Here is a 19507-nt window from a genome sequence, read left to right as displayed (position 1 = left end):
TCACTATCCTACACCAAATTAGGCGGTCCTGACGGATCAAATAATGTAATGCTTCCCAACCCGCAGGTACTAAAACTGAAGTCCATTGAGTTTTACAATAAGGAATGGAAAGTGAGCAATGAGTACTCTTAGCCTCAACTTAAAGTGTTGAAAATAGTATATATTGTTATTGGTTTGGTGAATGGAATGCCGCGGATGATGCATTTCCTTGCCTTGAGCGTTTGGTTTTGTTTGGTTGCGGACGTCTTAAAGCAATCTCTTCTCATTTCGAGGACAAACCTACAATGGAGTCCATTGAGGTAAGTCATGCAAAGAATTTGTTGTGCAGTCAGTCATGGATATCCAGGAAGCACAAGTTGATTATATGCAAAATTATGGTTTCAAAGTCTTCATTAACCAAAAGTACTGTTATCAGGTACACTAATGAGAACTACATTTTGGTACGAGGAGAGTCAGTGTTGTTAGTGTTTGATTGCCTTGAAATAAAGATGTTTTTGTTTACCCTAAAAATGGATAACAATTAAATTTGTACGCGGTGCAAAGGATGTGCGGTTTGCTTTAACACGATTGAGTATTATGCGATAAACAATGAAATAAATGCGAATATAAAAGATCTAACCACAGTAAGTTATGGTCAGCCTCGGGTTCTGGCAACCGAGATCGAGCTACAATGGCTGTGTAATGAACAATGAACAATAATGAAACACTTAGAAAGATGAATGAACACTTGCTAACAATTGTGCTGCTTTTTGGATTTGTGCGTGTGACCAAGAACCACCTAAAGTAAAGGGGGGTCTCCTCTTTATATAGTAGAGGAGTCCTAACCCTAGTACAAATCTAAATAAGGCACATAATCTTTCAGCAACTGATAGACGGGATTGGTGCCGAAATATCCGGCTGGTGGCCGATATTTCGATCTCCCCATTATGGTTGATTAACTGTCTTCTCATCGTACCTCGGTGTCTGACTCCAACCGAACTCAACAACCTGGGGCCAGGTGTGGCCGGTCTGGCCCTAACCGAACTCAATTCCTATGTCGGGGAACCGAGGATATCCTTGTCCTTGGTTTTACCCATATACAGCTTTCTTGGAGAATTTTTTTTAACCAAAACTGGAAAATAACTTTGTTCAATAATAGATGTAAGTCATTTTCCTCTACATATAGAACAATTTTCACTCGGTCTACTTATTTCAGTCAAATATTTATGGGTGGTTCAGTTTGAGATATAAGCCAAGTTAATCTTGGACTCTTAGTATATAAATTGGTATAAATTAAAATTCGCGTAAGTTATGCATATTTTAATACCAAAACTCAAGCGTTGTATAACTAATACGAGAACTTATATAGTATTATTTTATACAAGATAGAAGATGGAATAAGCAATACAAGTAAGGTTTTTCCTCCCATGCTGCATCCAGGAAGGGGATATCAAATTTCTGAAACCGCAACTCAACGTATTGCGTATGATTTTTGTGTTAAAAACATATTTTTCAGATTGTACTTATAGTTGAATTTTGTGAAACTTTGATATAAATAAATCCATACTTGGTCTTATCTTATTATTTTCCATGTCCTCAGATGAACCCGAAGACCCCTAATGGCAGGAAAGGAATACAAGAGTGTTACAAGAAAATCAAAGGAGCTTTCAAATGTTGGTGAAGTTAATAATATAGGAGGGGTGATCCTCAGAGGGAATAGAAAATCAAGACTAGCTAGGAAATTGCAGGGACTTATATTTTATCCCAATTAGTCTTTTATGTTGTGAAGAAGGAAAGTTTAGAGGCGACATAGTAGCAGGCTTTTCTTTTTTCCTCTCTATCCACTGGGTGCTAGTTACAAGTTGTAGGGACTTTTTCTTTGAGCTGTAATTATCCGCGTTGGTAATAAAATTGTTTAGTTAACTCCACAAAAAAAAACACAACTTAAGGAAATATGGAAACCAAGATCGCATAACATCCTAAGCAGAGAATGCAAGTAGCCCAATTTATGTGATATTTTTTGCTTTTCAAGATTCAATATAACTAAACTTTGAAGTTAAATTGGATTAGATTAACTTAATATCTTAATATTAAAATCTATATATTTGAAGACTAAATGAAAATAATATAAGTTACAATTTTAAAAAATTATGTTAAAATGTTAGTCAAAGTCTATGCAGTTTAAATTTCGGGAAGCGAAAAATATCACATAAATTGGGACCAAGTAGTAATTACAGTTGACCCATTAATGAACGTTTTGCAACTTCATACTTGAATTATTTATGAGGTGTCAACATCTCCTATATTTAAAAGGGTTTAGTGCCTAAATTCGAGGAAATGAGATAGAATGACCCCTTACAATTTAAAATTGGGTAAGTGACCCTCTTAGTTTTAGCAATTTTTTTTTTAATTTTTCTATAAATTTTCCTACATGGCAAAAAAGGGTGTGCTTTTGCAAAACTGAACTTATAAAGGGGTTTCTCTGCAAAACAATAGAAATGTGTATTGACATCAAAACAATAGAAATGTGTATCTCTACAAAACCTTAGAAGCAAAGTTTCTTAACTCTTATCATCAAAAACGACATTCTCCATTGATTTTCAATTAATTGCAAATTGAGCTACATTCTCTATTGATTTTCAAACTAAAATTCTTCAATCTCCATTGATTTTCTTCAATTTTACTGGGCTACAAATTATTCCCTGGTATTGGATGTAAATTGTTCTCTTAGCTTCTACTCTCCAAGTGTTTCTCTTTTTCATTGCATTTGATCTTTAAGTGATGACAAAAAAATCTCCTTCATCTAAATCTATTGGGTCGGAGTCCCATGGAAATGACACTGAATTAGAAGAAGTTTTCAATGAAACAAACGAGGAGGAGAGAGATGAAGAGCAGGCAATTGATGAGGAGAAAACAATAGAAGAAAGTGATGGGAATGAGTTAGAGAGGATGAATCTGCTGCTCAGGAAGAGAGTGACGATGAATCTTCTGCTCGACACAAAAAGAATGTCGAAGTTGGGGAAAACGAGGAAATTCTATTTTGTTGTTCGGCTCTCCCATGATAATGGAGGAAAATTGTCATTCCATAATTTTTTCAATGAATTAGTCAATACTTTGTGGGTTCAAAAGCCTTGGTATTGTCATAGGTGGTGTTGTTTGCTTTTATGAGGAATTGATATGTGACTACTATGATCTTCTTTTATGAATTAGTTCCAGCGTAAAAAAAAAGGGTGTCTTTAATAATCTTAAAAAAACATGTATTTTCTAACTTCTAATTCAGTTAATAATTTTTTGCTATTTTTATAGTTAATAATCTTTTGTTCACAATCTCTTTGAAGTTAACAATCTCTTACAATTTTTAAAATTAATAATCTTTTGTTTACAATATCTTTAACTTTATAATTCAGTTAACTTTATGTTTAAATCAGTCATCTCTTATGTTTTGTTATATTATCTCTTGTGTTTAAAGTTAACATATCTCATGTATTGTTCAAATATCTCTTGTATAACTAGTTGAAGTTCTTGCTAATGTATTTAGTCTCTATAGTTCGTATCATAGCTAGCTGTCTACTGGTGTGTGATTAAATATGCAAGTAAATTAATAATTAGTTAATGATCATCGTGTTGTAGTAAGCAATCTCTTATGTTTGTTTGATTATCTCTTGTATTTAAAGTTAAATATCTTATGTTATGTTCTGAAATCTCTTGTATAACTAGTTGAAGGTCTTGCTATTGTATCTAGTCTATAGTTTGTACCATAACTAGTTAAGAGTCTTATTGATGTGTGATCGAATATGCAGGAAAACTAATAATTTAGTTAATGGTCAATGTGTGTAAATAGGTGATCTCTTATGTTTTGTTTTATGATCTCTTGTGTTTAAAGTTTATCTCTTATGTTGTGTTTTAAGATCTCTTGTATAACTAGTTGAAGTTCTTACAATTGTGTCTACTATACAGTTTGTACAATACTAGTTAAAATTCTTTACCGATGTGTGGTTAAATATACAGGAAAACTTGCATGGCGATCCACCCCCTACACCTATGAAGTTGAAATTCATTTTTAAAACGGTTCAAAGTCTAACCGGTTATTTCCCCGGTAGAGTGACCGTTAGGTGTAGAATGGGATTTGCTATAGAAAATTTGAGAAATTCCCTTGAAAGGATAGAACTCAAAGAAGTAGTTCGTCCTTTTTTGCGTAAGGCCTTCGTAGATCAATTCCTTGACATAAATGTTGATTGTTGGAAAAATAGCTTTCATGGTCTCTAGTGTCATTATTTGTTGCTGAGGGAAATCAAGACAAAGAAAAAAAATGAAATCTGATTTTTGATTCGCAACAAACCTGTCCGCTTTGGAATGAAAGAATTTTGTCTTGTTACTGGATTGAATTGTGGTCCTTTTCCAAGTGAAAGCGAGTGCTATCAAGTATATCAGCGTGGTTTGAATTTTGTGAGTAGAGTAAAGGAATATTGTTTTTCATTAAAGGGGTGCGATGATAAAAAGAACAGTTTGGTGGGTGAAGATCTATTACAGATTTTGAATGCGAGGGGGACGAATGAAAGACAAAATTCTTTCATTCCAAAACGGACAGGTTTGTTGCGAATTGAAAATCACATTTCATTTTTTTTCTTTGTCTTGATTTCCCTCAGCAACAAATAATGACACAAGAGACCATGGAAGCTATTTTTCCAACAATCAACATTTATGTCAAGGAATTGATCTAGGAAGGCCTTACGCAAAAAAAAGACGAACTACTTCGTCGGGTTCTGTCCTTTCAAGGGAATTTCTCAAATTTTCTATAGCAAATCCCATTCTACACCTAACTGTCACTCTACCGGGGAAATAACCGGTTAGACCTTGAACCGTTTTAAAAATGAATTTCAATTTCATAGGTGTAGGGGGTGGATCGCCATGCAAGTTTTCCTGTATATTTAACCACACATCGGTAAAGACTTTTAACTAGTATTGTACAAACTGTATAGTAGACACAATTGTAAGAACTTCAACTAGTAATACAAGAGATCTTAAAACACAACATAAGAGATAAACTTTAAACACAAGAGATAATAAAACAAAACATAAGAGATCACCTATTTACACACAGTGACTGAATTACTAGTTTTCCTGCATATTCGATCACACATCAATAAAGACTCTTAACTAGTTATGGTACAAACTATAGACTAGATACAGTAGCAAGACCTTCAACTAGTTATACAAGAGATTTCAGAACAAAACATAAGATATTTAACTCTAAATACAAGAGATAATCAAACAAACATAAGAGATAGCTTACTACAACACAGTGATCATCGACTGAACTATTAATTTACTTGCATATTTAATCACACATCACTACACAACTAGCTATGATACAACTGCAGAGACTAAATACATTAGCAAGAACTTCAACTAGTTATATCAGAGATCTTTGAACAATATAGGAGAGATATTAACTTTAAACATAAGAGATAATATAACAAAGCATAAGAGATGACTGATTTAAACATAAAGTTAACTGAATTATAAAGTTAAAGATATTGTAAACAGAAGATTATTAATTTTAAAATTTGTAAGAGATTGTTAACTTCAAAGAGATCATAAACAGAAGATTATTAACTACAAAAATTGCAAAAAATTATTAACTAAATTAGAAGTTAGAAAATACATGTTTTTTTTAAAGATTATTAAAGATGCCTTTTTTTTACGCTGGAACTAATTCGTAAAAGACGATCATAGTAGTCACATATCAATTCCTCATAAAAGCAAACGACACCACCTATGACAATACCAAGGTTGTTGAACCCACGAAGTATTGACTAATTCACTGAAAATAATTATGGAAATGACAAGTTTCCTCCATTATCATGGGAGAGTCGAACAATAAAATAAAATTACCTCGTTTTCCCCAACTTCGACATTCTCTTCGTGTCGAGTAGAAGATAGATCGTCACTCTCTTCCTCAGCAGCAGATTCATCCTTCTCTGACTCATTCCCATCACTTTTTTCTATTATTTTCTCCTCATCAATTGCCTGCTCTTCGTCTCTCTCCTCCTCATTTGTTTCATTGAAAACTTCTTCTAATTCAGCGTCATTTCATGGGACTCCGACCCAACAGATTTAGAGGAAGCTTTTTTGGTCATCTCTTAAAGATCAAATGCAATGAAAAAAATAAAAAAAGCAACACTTGGAGAGTAGAAGCTAAATTAACACTTGGAGAGTAGAAGCTAAGAGAACAATTTACATCCAATACAAGGGAAAAATTTGTAACCCAATAAAATTGAAGAAAATCAATGGAGATTGAAGAACTTTAGTTTGAAAATCAATAGAGAATGTAGCTCAATTTGCAGCTAATTGAAAATCAATAGAGAATGTCGTTTTTGATGATAAGAGTTAAGAAACTTTGCTTCTAGGGTTTTGCAGAGATACACATTTCTATTGTTTTGATGTCAATACACATTTCTATTGTTTTGTAGAGATACCCCTTTTTAAGTTCAGTTTTACAAAAGCACACCTTTTTTGTCATGTAGAATGCCATGTAGGGAAATTTATAGAAAAATAAAAAAGAATGAAATTGCTAAAACTACGAGGGTCATTTACCCAATTTGAAATTGTAAGGGGTCATTCTATCCCATTTGCTCCCTAAATTATCTCTTGTTGGGTAATGTTTTCATTTTTATATACTTTCAGGGTCAATATGCAATTCACTTGAAACAAACCAACTTTGGTTCTCTCAAAGTCCTTCTATTTCCTTGACGACGGCTAATTCCAGCTCTCCATAGGTGTACTCAAAGGTCCAAATCCAGGAGATTCTTAATTTACAACGTCACCCATCTCAATACATTTGCTTGGTATGTTAATACTTTCAAAATTCTATTTCAATGTGTATATAAATTGAGTTTGCCAAGAGAAGAAAAAAGATTCAATTTTTATGTGTTATATGCAGAATCTATTCGTCTATGCCACGTGGGTTTCACAGAATGAGGTTAAATTGTTGCAGTGATAGTAAATTCTTCAGTTCTTTACCCCCTTTGTCTCCTATTCCACTCCCATCTTCAAGGTATGATTCAGTATTTTTTTTATTTTTTTGTTTAAAAATTTAAAAATATGTGTTTTTGCTATTCTTTTGATGGTTTTTGGTTAATGATTTGAATGTTAGGGAGACACATCTTTGGTATGTAATACCTAATGAAGTGAAAGGTGAATCTCTTATGAACAAATATATGGAAATTCTATCCCCATGTGAGAAAGAACATGTGTTAAGTATGCAAGGAGAGGAGCTGAGGACAAGTGCTTTACTCGCCCGTACGCTTGTTAGAACCACCATTGCAAGATGTAAGATATTTTGTTGGGTTTTTGGTAGTGTATTTGCTTTCGAAACCTTGAGGGGTCGTTTTGTTCGAAGACAAGTTATGTAGGGAATAGTAATATAAAGATTAGTTATGCAGGGATTAATAATGCAAATATTAGTTATGCAGAATCAGTAATGCGGGGATTGTAATGTAGTGATTATTCCTTGTTAGATGTTTGGTTTGTTGTGTATACCTTGTATAACTTAGGAAAAAGAAATGTCTTAATTCAAAAGTGATAAGGGTAAATTTGTTATTTGTTATGTTAATCCAGGTACAGCTAATACTCGTATTCTTATTTCACGTTCTACACTACATTAAGTGATACATAGATTTTTCTTCATTAACTTATGCAGGTATTATGCATAAAGAGAAGTGAAATGCTAACCAAAAGTTGTATATGTTGTGCAAGGTTTATACGGAGATTAACTCTTCTTAAAACACCAACCAACCAGTGTATTATATTATGCTGCACTCCAGAAATAGATTAACCTCTTAAAAGACCAACCACACGGCCCCTGATTGCCTGGAAGTAAGAAATTGATAGTAGCAAGAGAGTTAGAATTTGGAAATTTTTAATGCATTATAAACATGTATTTATCTCCCCGATTATTGTCTGCTTGTTGTGTTAAATTTGTGCTTGTTTTTATTTTTCTGGGTGGGTAGGATTGCAGGCAAACTGTATGTTCCTAGGAATTTGTTTGGATCAAACTATAGATGACTGAAAGGTTATATGGTTTCACCATTTAGAAGATATATGGTTGTGATAAAACTTCTGGTAAAAGGATGTTTTGCAAGAGCAACGAGTTATTTTGTTATTTAATATTTTTGCTTTCCTCTGAGATTACTACTCAATCCGTCCCAAAATACCTGTCATGTTTCGTTTCTCGAGAGTCAATTTGACTAATCTTCAGCGCTAAATTAGACTAGATTAATTTAATATTTTAAAATCAAAACTTAGATACTCAAAAACTATACGAAAAGTACTATAAGTTAGAATTTTTCTCATATCAATATGGTAAAAAAAATACATCTTAAAGTGTTGGTCAAAGTCCATGTAGTTTGAATCTCGAAAAGCTAAACATGACAAGTATTTTGGGACGGAGGGAGTAATTTTAGATGCTTATTAGCTGCTAATTAGAACCAGAATAATGTTTTTGATTTTTGATTCAGAATCTATAGTTTATGAATCAACAAATCCGTGTTTGTAATTCTCTACAGTAAGTTTTGCTGGCTTAGTTGTGGAACAGAATTGTAAACTGTATTATAGCTCTGAAATGCATTTGCTTTTCCAGATCAGATAAATTCTTCAATCTCACCCAAATCCCTCAAGTTTAGGAAGAGCATTCATGGGAAGCCCGAGGTTGGTGCGATTTGATTGTTCGGTAGCTTTCCAGTTGTATGCTCAAGATTTTCTTTTTACGTGTTCTCATAATTGTTTACCGTTAACTCTATCTGATAATGCCTATAGGTAGATTGGCAACAATGTGATCACTGTGGCGCCCCTCCTTTGCATTTCAACATCTCGCATACATCGTCTGTGGTAGCCTGTGGTGTGACAGTAAATTCTCCTGTAATATTCTGGTCCCTCAAAGTCAGTGTATATATACATTCCAACTGCATGGTAAATCACGCTTTCTTCCGTTTATAGATTGGTGTTGACGTGGAAGCAAAGAAAAGAACTGTAAAGCACAATGTTCTGAATTTGGCTAGAAGATATTTCTCAGAACATGAACTTGAAGTGTTGTCTGCTGTTAAAGATCCTCATCTTCAGCACCAGGAGTTTATGAAGTTATGGACACTAAAGGTTAGTTTGTTTTACTAATCAAAAGAAAAAGTTTAGTTTAATTGATTTTACATTATTGCTCCAGCTAAATTTAACAAGTCACTCCAACTAGAACTTTTAAGGCGTAGCTATTCGTAGTTAGGGCTGTTCAAAACCGAACCGTAACCGATAACCGAACCGCAAAATTGGCTTATTGGTAATGGGTTATCTGATTAATGGTGAACGGATTCAAATTTTATTGTTAATGGCTTATCGGTACGGGGGCGGATTACTCAATTTCCTTATCGGGTTAACCGTTAACCCGTTAAGACTTATCATATTTACATTTTTATCCCCAAGTATATAAAGTATCTATTATAAATCTTAAATCTAAAGGCTATTGAGTATCTTATTTCACTTCTTATCTATTCACCTTTGTTAAGGGAAATAGAAAGAGAGATTCATGGCAAAGAAAAACACTAGTCATGTGTTAATGGTCACTTCGTTGATGGTAATATTCATGGCAATTTACTGACTATTCTACGGAGTGCAGCGGCTACTGTCGGAAAGGCTATAGGAGACAATATGGAGTATTGTGCCAATGACTGCTGCCATAAAACGTTGATAATTAAAAAGATTTCGTCGATTGAAATTAGTGTAGATGTTGTGATTTTAATTTTTGCTAACCCGATACCGAACCAACCGATATCTTATCGGTTGGCTAGCAGATTAGTACATTTAATAGCTAATAACCGATAAGTCAAACCCTTAAGCGTAATTATCCGTCCAATCCGCCCGATAAGCAGCCCTATTCGTAGTCATATTCATGGTTTCAACCTATGATTTGTTTCAGTAACATGTTTTATTTTCCTCTTCACTTATGTCTTGTATTTAAAGGGGAGTCATGATTCATCTTTAGATGCTTCCAGTTCTATTGATATTTTTGCTGTTTTGCTCGACTTCTCTGCTGTTCTTTTTTCTCGTTTCCTTTTGAAACACAAAATTTTAAGCTGTAATATTTTCCACGTACTTCTCTTAAATCTTTCTCATGAGTTACCATTTTAAAGTTGCAAGGCAGGCTTGAAAGATAAGATTTTTCAGAATGGGTTCTTTAGTTGCATTCTGCTTTGTGAACCCCTCATATAGTGAGACTAGAAATAAATCGAGAATGACTGAGATGGAGGAGTGTTTGAGATAAACGTCCCTCCAGTACAATGAATATACATGATTTTTATCTCTTGCATTGGCAAAAAATGCCCCGAGTGATGAATGGAATAGAATAGCCTTCGTTGGGGTAGAATTCTACTAATTTACTGGGGGAAAGGGTTAACTTATGAGGGCAAAAGAGGCAACAACAACAACAACAAGAAGCCCAGTATAATCCCACTATGTAGGGTCTGGGGAAGGTAGAGTGTACGCAGACCTAACCCCCACCTTGAAAGGTAGGGCGGCTGTTTCCGAAAGACCCTCGGCTCAAGAGAGGAGAAAAAAATACAAGACAAAAGGTTAGATATGATCATGAGGGCAAAAGAGGATTTATGTAAATTTCTAGGCACAAATTGACTTTCCTGGTATGGAATTGCTGTATTTAATGAAAAAAAAAATTATTTGAAGGGGTTTTCTTTCGCTACGTATACCTTCTTAGCAGTGTCTTGTTGGACTGTCGAGGATGTTGCGGACCTGCAGTTCACATTTGAATTTCCATGGAAAATGTGAGGATTCTATCAAAAGAAGCTTATGTAAAAGAAGTAACACGACTGTTGGTTTCTGGAAATTGAAACAAGCTGGTACATGCACAAGAAGTGGCTTCGTTGGCATCAATACCAAAAGGAGTTAAGGCTCCATAAATCTTTTTCTGAAAAAATCTTACAGAAAAAAAAAAAAAAAAAAAAGATACTCCAAAATCCGTACATATCTATCCGCCAAACATACATCCTGTATACTTTTACCAATATTAACTGGAGAGATGGACGAGAAGACCCCTCAAGCCGAATGAAGAGAAAGGGATTTCCTTTTCATTTCCAGTTTCTGTTATTCCACACGACTGATTAGCCCATAATCAGCCGGCTTGAGGGGTCTTCTCGCCCAATTCCTCTCCTTAAACTTGAGAAGTGCCAGGTCCTTCGTGGCTAAGTTTGCAAAGACTGTATTCACTTGTGGTCTATATGCTGAGATGTACATTGGCTCATGATTTCCAAGTATTTTCTGTTGGAAGCATCACGGTCACACTGCCTCTTTGATACACATAGGTGGCAAGCTTATATAGAGAAGGCTTTTGCACATTTTAACCGATATATCTGTTTGACAAACGTGTTATCCTTAGTGATTGTATGTTATCAAATAGAAAGAAATAATCAAAGTTGTCTCTTTTTTTTGGCTATAACCATGTGGTATCTGATACTCATTAGCCCGACTAATCCAGATTTACGCTGTGTAAGACCCATTTAATGGGGAATGCTCCAACCGGGAGTTCTTCATTCCACGGGCTCGAACTCGAGACCTCTGGTCAAGAGTAAAGGAATCCCTTGGTAAGTTTCATGTTATTATCTATTGATTTGAGCTTTCTAAGAAAGCCAGATTGCTTACAGGAGGCATATGTGAAAGCATTGGGGAGAGGTTTTTCAGCTTCACCTTTCAACACATTTACGATTCTTTTTGGAAGTGCTATTGGAGTAACCTCTCACAACAACAACATATCCAGTGTAATCCCACAGGTGGGGTCTCACCTCTCTCGTAATTCAAGCGCGGAGATATGATACTGTTACTTTTTGGTCAAGTTTGATTATTATCAATGTTAATAAGATATTATTGACTTGGCAAAGAATTGTGATTAGCTCAACATGTCTAGAGGTGATGATATGTGGGTTTCACTGAGGTTTTCCAAGATTCAGCAAAAGAGAGTCCGAGCTTTATAGAATCATTTGTTATTTAGCCAATATTTGAGCTCTTGAAACAGCATAAACAGCCAATACTTTCTTTCAGGCATCTGAAATATCAGTGGATGATCCCAGTGACCAGACAGGCAATTGGCAGTTTATGCTCCTGGAGTTGGCTGGTTCTCATTATGCAGCCATTTGCACGGAAAAGGATGTCATAAATGAAGGTTAGAACGTTCTTTTCTATATTGACTGTTGAGAGAGAATCCTAAACATGTTGATTAATTTAGGTAATAGGAAAGCTCCTATGAAGTTAACAGTCTGGAAGACAATTCCGTTTGTTGAAGACAAGTGTGTGTCTGGAACAGAGACAGTTCATATACTTTGTGGCTCGAGATAATACCTACTAAGTGTTGCTTGCTCTGTTTCTGGCTTGAAGTGGCTATTTTGACCAAAAAGTTCTATCCAGTTTACTGGAACCAGCATGAAAAATTTGCATTCTTAACCATGTTTGTGATATAATCTGAAATTTGCCGACCAAATGGTGCCTTCTTCTGCGGTAGCAGTTTTCGTGATATGGGAATAGTATTGGCACTAACATTTTTCCAGTTAGTACTGGTTGAAAGCAATGTTATCGGGCCCTCTAAAACAGTTAGTTTTTTTTTTTCTTAGAAAAAAGGTGATGTTTGGATCAGTGGTGAAGGTGGTTAACGATGGTGGTCGAGCTGTGGCAGCTGGTGTAGAGATGGTTGGTGGTTATCGCAAGTGGTAGTGGCGGTCGGTGGTGGAAATGGTGAGGTAATTGTCGATGGTGGTTGTGTGGTAATGGTTTTTTTGGTAAAAAATATAGTAGTAAAAGTTACATTTACGTGAGCTCTTAATTGAAATTAATGATGTTAATACTTTGTACAATATACAAATATTTAACAGCCTCCTACTTTGTACAAAGGAGGAGGGTTGCCGAGGATCAATCGGAAACAGCCTCCCTATCCAGGTAGGGGTAAGGCTGCGTACATCTTACCCTCCCCAGACCCCACTATTGTGGGATTACACTGGGTAGTGACCAAGACCAAGACAAATATTTAACATGTATTAAGAGCTAGTAAGTGGTTGTGATAGAAAAGAACGCATGCACTTAATGGGCTGACATATGAATTAAGATATACCATGTAACTAACGAGTTCAGCGAGTATCTATTATACAACAATAAACCCAGTGTAATCTCACAAGTGGGTTCTGGAGAGGATAGTGTGTATGCAGACGTAGAGAAGTTGTTTCAAGAGACCCTCGACTCAAAGAAAGAAGAAAATGAGGCATTAGCAACAAGCGAAAACAACAATAAGATAATAAGATAACTGAGGCTAAAAAAATAACAGATAGTAAAAGAAATCTAAGAATAAGATAATAGAAGAATAATGTTAAAACTCTGGGAATGAAAAAGAAATGTGCTCGATTACTCACTAACAAACGAGTATCTATTATGAAAGAAAATAATAAAAGCACTTAATAGACTAACGTAATTTATCATTCTTTCCATTACGGAGTATCTACTAGTGTTGTTGCTTTTAACAAAGTAGCAAAATTGGACTATATTAGTTTAATCTTAAAGAAACATTGACCTGAATAAATAAACTTTGAGTCTTGAGTCTTGAGTCTTGAGTCTCGAGTCTCTGGTCTTCCCCCCGTTTTCACGAAATCAATGAAGTAAGAAAATCCACTTGATCAACAATAATAAAGAGGTCATTGGAATTAGGGGGGAAATCAATTTTGAGTAGGGGTGTACAAAGTAAATCGATAAATCGAGAAAAAAATTCGACTAGTGGTTTGGTGTTGAAAAAAAAAAATCCGATCATAATTAGTTTGGTTTGGTTTTAACTAAAAAAAGTCAAACCGAATCAAATCAACCCGACATTACATGTATTCAATTTTTAAAATATTTTATACATAAAAATTATTGATTTGTAATGTAATTTATAAATATTTCTTAAATTTTTTCGTAGTTTTTTATCTATTATGATATTATTCAAGCTTGAACTTAGAATTTTGAACGTCAATAAGTTTTATATCCTATGGATGTTAGTAACTCAAATAAAGTCCAAACTTAAACCAACTCAACACTAATGCTAACAAAAGAAATTCAATTTACCATTAGGAATGACAATAATGTTGGATATCTATTCTTTAGTTTTGCATAATTGATTTAGAGAGTGAAAATACATAACTTAAGTTTTTTTTCTCTGTCATGTAATTAATACTTATTTGTCGTACTTATTTTAGCATGACTTAATATTTTTAGATTATGGTCATTTTCTTTATGGCTTGTTAATTAGCAATATTTATTTTAACCGATTTTATTAGCTTTTGTTAAATATTTTAATACAATGCCATCACACTTCTCACATTTTGTGTTATTTTCTTAAGAAACACCTTAATTATATAGTTGTACCTTACTAGGACTAAAGAAATATTTGAAGTAAAAGTTATATGTTTTGTATCAAGACTATTCCGAAAAAAATCCGAAAAACCCGAGGTTGAAAAACCTGAATTTTATTGGTTTGGTTTGGTGTATAAATTTAAAAACCCGACGCAATTAGTTTGATTTGGTGTTTAAAAAATCCGAACCAACCCGGTCCATGTATACCCCTACTTTTGAGTCATTTAGTTTGAGAACAAGTTATATTGGTATTATAAAATGGGAATTATAGTATTGGTTAGTTAATAATAGAGTTATTTAGTCGATCTTTTTTACTTTTTAGTACATATTTTGTTCATTATAATAAAGATGGATATATCAAATATAGTATAAAATTCGCATTTGATTTTACCTTGACATTCTTAAAAGATTTTTGGAAGAACTTTGGATAAGTGAATCGTTGCTATGTCTGTTGTGTTATCTCCCAAGATTGTCATCCACCATAAATGTGATATGTAAAAATAATGCGACAATTGAAGTATAAATAATTCTACTATTATTTATATTGGAACAAAAATTTCAATCAAATATAAGATAAATAATTCAACATTTTATCTCAAGCTTATTATCATTATCCCCGTCGACCAAGCAATAGGAGAAAGAAAAAACATCAACCCATTTTCTAATTCCATTCCATTTAAAAAAAAAGTAAAGATCCATTCCAAAGTACCATCTAACGTGATCGATATTGGTTAAATGGTACCAAACAAGGGTCATGGAGTTGGCACGTGCATTGTTGTCATATGAAATGACCAGTTAGTCACACCCTTCGTACCCCTTAACTCTTTAAGTTTGTCCTGATCGAATGTGACTAAAGTTAATCCATTATTATATATAATTAAACATTGCTTAGTTGGTGTTGGGATCCCATCAGTAGTTCAATTATTAAATGGTTCCAGTTTGTACATTGCTGCTACAACTAAAAAGAAAGAAATGATTCAAGTTGTAAATACCAGAGATACTTTATATTATTATCTAATGAAGTGCTCTATAGTCTACAGTCAAAGGTCACATATGAAATTGTGATGTTACAAGTGCGAATTGTTAAAACCTCTTGACCATCACTACACAATCAGATCGTTCTTAGGAAAAATTTATTCAAAATTGGTGCAGGCAGTGATCCATGTGAAGCTATCATAGTTAAGTGATAAAATTAAGTAAAAATACATATTAACTAACCTTAGTTAAGTGAATATTTTATTTAGAAATATATGGCATGCATTTGTCAGTTTGATGCATGTATTAGATGGGTGTAGGTTAATTTCATTGTCAAAATTATCGAAATTATCCTCCCTAGACTTGCTACTCCTCTCCTCCTCTGCCCCTCCCCAAATTATTTTACACCATTATTTAATGACTTCAAATTTAAGCTTCCTCGTCAAGTAAGAGCCCGTTTGGATTAGCTGAAAAAAGTGACTTTTAAACACAAGTGCTGAAAGCTATTTTATAAATAAACAGTTACGTATTTGGATAAAAGTGCTGAAACTGAAAATAAGTTGTTGATGTGTTTGGTACACAAGTGCTTAATTTTTCTGTCAAAATGACTGAAATACCCTTAAAGCTGTTAACACTATAAAAAGGCTGATTACTATAAGATTTTTAATTCTAAATTGATTAAAATAAAAATAAATTTATACTTTGATTAAGTTACAATATAAACTGATTTTTTTTTTATTTGACCTTTGAACAGTTTTCTTACTTTAATACAATGGACCTTTGAACTGTTTTGTTACAACTTATTATACTCAAAGACCAAATAAATGGGGTAAACTCATAGATTGATTGAGTGTATCAGAAACTATAAAGATTGAACGAATTTGTTCATGGAAAAGCAAAATGACACTTTTAAGTGTATGAAAGAACAACACTTGTGCAGCAACAGATGATACGGTGATACAGTGGTAACTGAAGAAAGGAAAGGAAGAGGAAAGGGAAGAGGAAGAGAGATACGGTGATAATTGAAGAAAAGAGGGAACTGAATAAACTGATGATAGTTTAGGATTTTTAGTAGTGAGGGTAATATTGAAATTAGAAGAAAATATAAGGGATAAAAGTGTAAAATTATTGATCAAACCAAAATGGCTTTTAAGTCAAAAAGAAAAAAGTTGGGGTTCTCCAACTTCTTGCTCCTGACTTATTTTAAGTACTTTTTAACATATTTTAAGTTGTTTTCTTTTTGTCAAACACCCAAAAAAGTTAAAAATGACCTATAAGCTGGTTTGACGAGCTTATAAGCCAATCCAAACGGGCTCTAAGACTATAATTCAACACATTATAGCAAAATGACATTAAAATCGTAGATTAGTTTTCATAGTCACACTCAACACACCTCTACGTGCTTGATTCACATGAAAAGAATGCAGCTTGCAAACGGGACTTGTTGCACATATAACTAGGTAAATAAATTTTGCAAATATAACTAGGTAAATAAATTTCTTCCCTTACTTGTATCAGTTGAGAATGGAGTTAAAGACAACTATAACAAACCATAATTCTCAACACAAATATATATACAATCACAGATAGCTAAATTATCAAACTAATGAAATAATTAAGGATAGAGATAAGAATGAGGATGATAAGTTAGACTCTGAGAAAGAGAACAAGAGAAACGAAAGTTTCTTCATAATACGCATAACCTATTAATTCTTAACTCTTGGTTCTTTTAAACATCAGTTTAATTGGGCTTGGAAGATTCATAACAAAAATTTGATATGGTATAATTCATATACTGAGAAAAGAATAGTGGAAATTAAATTCAGACTTACTATGTACACTTTGTGTTTTGAATCAATTCAATAAATACATAAAACATATCTTCATTTACATTCTTATTAATAACTGATAATTAATTAATTAATTAATATACTCGTCTTAATTTATAACTTAATCAAGATAAATTAATATAATTTGATATAAACACACATATATTTTTACCCTCCTACAAAGACGACTAGGTCATTAGGTTTTGTGATTGGTTAAATTTTACTAGTTACTTATAGTTTCAAAAATATCTTAATTTATTTGTATAATATATGCGAGTCCTTTTTAAAGATATACTCTTACCAATTTTCAATCCAGAGACTCAAATCGCCTCATATTTTGAATTTTCTTTCAACTCTACTACTCTTTCACTCTCTCTCTCTCTCTCTCTCTCAATGACTCAAGTAGATTCAGAATCACTTGTTTCTACCAACTCCGCCGGCAATAACGACCGGAAAATCGTATGTGAAACTCTCGCAAACAGCGATAAGGAACTGCCACCAGATTTCCCACCGGAGTCATTTTGCCTTTCAAAAGAAGCGGAACTCGATTGGTTTGATCGTAACGCATTTTTAGAACGCAAAGAATCTGCGAAAGGTAACAGTAATGCTACTCCGAATTTGCATCCGTCTTCAAATTCGAGTTCTCAACGACCTCCATTGACTTTGAAGACTAAGACGACCTTTTTTGGATTGCCGAAGAGTAGTAGTACTGTTGATTCGAAGAGAAAAACATGTAAACCAGCCAATATACGGTTTTTTCCGACGAAACGATCTGAATCTGCATTGAAAGCTGTTTCCGCTCCTGAACCGGTGTCGCCTAAGGTAAGGTTTTGCTCATTATTTATATTTTCTCCGTGGAAAATTACTCTTGTGTATCTATCTTAGACGATAAGTTTTAGATTTTTACATTTTTTTTCTCATATATATCACAATAACATCTACAATATAGTCGTTAATTAAAGAGTTTGGAGATTGTTCTGTCTATTGTTTTTTTCCTCTTTCTGTTCTAATTTATGTGATAATTTTCACTTTCGTGTTAAAATATATTTTTTCACTAAATTAATGTGACTTCTATTTTTCAAATATATACTAAATTTAAAATTTAAAATATTGAATTAATTTACCGTAATTTGCTTCAAAATTTAGTTAAAATGAGTCTGGACGGAAAGTATATTTCTATTAGTATAGTTCTGTGTGGTCTACTTTATGGCAGCTAATATTTGCAATAGTTAACGTGGTGTTATTGCGATTGCAACAGGTATCATGTATGGGAAGAGTAAGATCAAAGAAAGGTCGCCGGCGATCATGTGAACCAGCAGGCAAAAAATGTGAAATATCACTCGAGAGATCAAAAAGCAGCAGAACCAAACACAAAACCGGTTTTTATTCACGTATACTTTCAATCTTCGGGTTCAACCGGAGTCACATCAAACCAGTCAAAGCTAACATGGAGAAATTAGAGGAACAACCGGTTCAGCCTAGGAAAAGCAATGTTATGGTTGTCGAAAAGGCTCGTAAGTCAGTGAGTATTGAACCGGTTGAACCTGTGTCCGGTTTAGGAGGAATGATGCGGTTCACGTCGGGTCGAAGATCGGAATCATGGGCAGCTGATGAGATCGATGCAGTTATGTCAGAGTTGGGTCCCAATAGAAGAAATTGAATACAGCGCGCGATTTTTATTTTATTTTATTTTATGATGGTTAAAATTGGTTAGTCCTACGTGGCAGTAACATTTACGGCATTTTTTACTTTTTATTTTTGGGGTTCTCAACCAACATTTTCTATAGTTGAGGTAAAAACCGTATGTTTTTTTTTTTTTTTTTTGGATTTCAATTTTTGTTGGTTCGACTAGTTATGCGAGAAATATAATGTAAATGTCTTTTTTAATGAATAAAGTAGATAGTATGATGCATAATATGTGAAATATTTGTAGAGGTTAATTACTACAAGGACGTTTTTAGTTTCAAATATTTTTCTGTTATATATTTGCTAATATAAGTATTGTCATTTCATCATTTATCGTACAGAAGACAAAAACATAAAATTTTACGTCGTAAATTGCGTATGTACTTACATATTAAACTAATATTGTTAACGAGATGCTGCTTTAATGACCTTTTTAGTTGCATCATCCTCATACCTTTTGAGTCTTTTAGACAATGAGAAAAAAAGCAATAAAATAAACAACTCAACATTTGGAAAGATCGATATAACATTATAATGTTGAATGATGTTTGAACTTTGAAGTAATATTTAACATGTTCAATTTACTGACATACTACACATATTTACATATTTAAAAA

At 33.6% G+C, this 19507-nt stretch overlaps 2 protein-coding genes across 3 annotated transcripts; both read left to right on the top strand.

Moving 5' to 3' along the window:
• The first annotated feature begins 6649 nt into the window (after nucleotides 1-6649).
• LOC132607190 (uncharacterized) lies at nucleotides 6650-12853 on the top strand. Of its 2 annotated transcripts, XM_060321046.1 has the most exons (9): nucleotides 6653-6827; nucleotides 6923-7036; nucleotides 7136-7311; nucleotides 8621-8688; nucleotides 8797-8898; nucleotides 8977-9132; nucleotides 11679-11804; nucleotides 12073-12193; nucleotides 12257-12853. In XM_060321046.1, exons 2-9 carry the CDS (start codon nucleotides 6936-6938, stop codon nucleotides 12364-12366), a joined length of 960 nt encoding a protein of 319 aa, XP_060177029.1. In that variant the 5' UTR covers nucleotides 6653-6827; nucleotides 6923-6935; the 3' UTR covers nucleotides 12367-12853. The 2 variants fall into 2 exon arrangements, with proteins under 2 accessions (XP_060177030.1, XP_060177029.1); XM_060321047.1 differs by lacking the exon at nucleotides 11679-11804 and having other exon boundaries at nucleotides 6650-6827.
• A 4640-nt stretch (nucleotides 12854-17493) lies between these two features.
• On the top strand, nucleotides 17494-19255 carry LOC132605435 (uncharacterized). Its single transcript, XM_060318582.1, has 2 exons — nucleotides 17494-18026; nucleotides 18463-19255. The coding sequence occupies exons 1-2, from the start codon at nucleotides 17598-17600 to the stop codon at nucleotides 18862-18864; spliced, it is 831 nt and encodes a 276-aa protein (XP_060174565.1). The 5' UTR covers nucleotides 17494-17597; the 3' UTR covers nucleotides 18865-19255.
• The last annotated feature ends 252 nt before the right edge of the window (nucleotides 19256-19507 follow it).

The sequence above is a fragment of the Lycium barbarum genome, chromosome 8, assembly GCF_019175385.1.
Source record: "Lycium barbarum isolate Lr01 chromosome 8, ASM1917538v2, whole genome shotgun sequence".
In the NCBI taxonomy this organism is placed as follows: domain Eukaryota; kingdom Viridiplantae; phylum Streptophyta; class Magnoliopsida; order Solanales; family Solanaceae; genus Lycium; species Lycium barbarum.
This window is presented reverse-complemented; position numbering and strand designations above follow the sequence as displayed.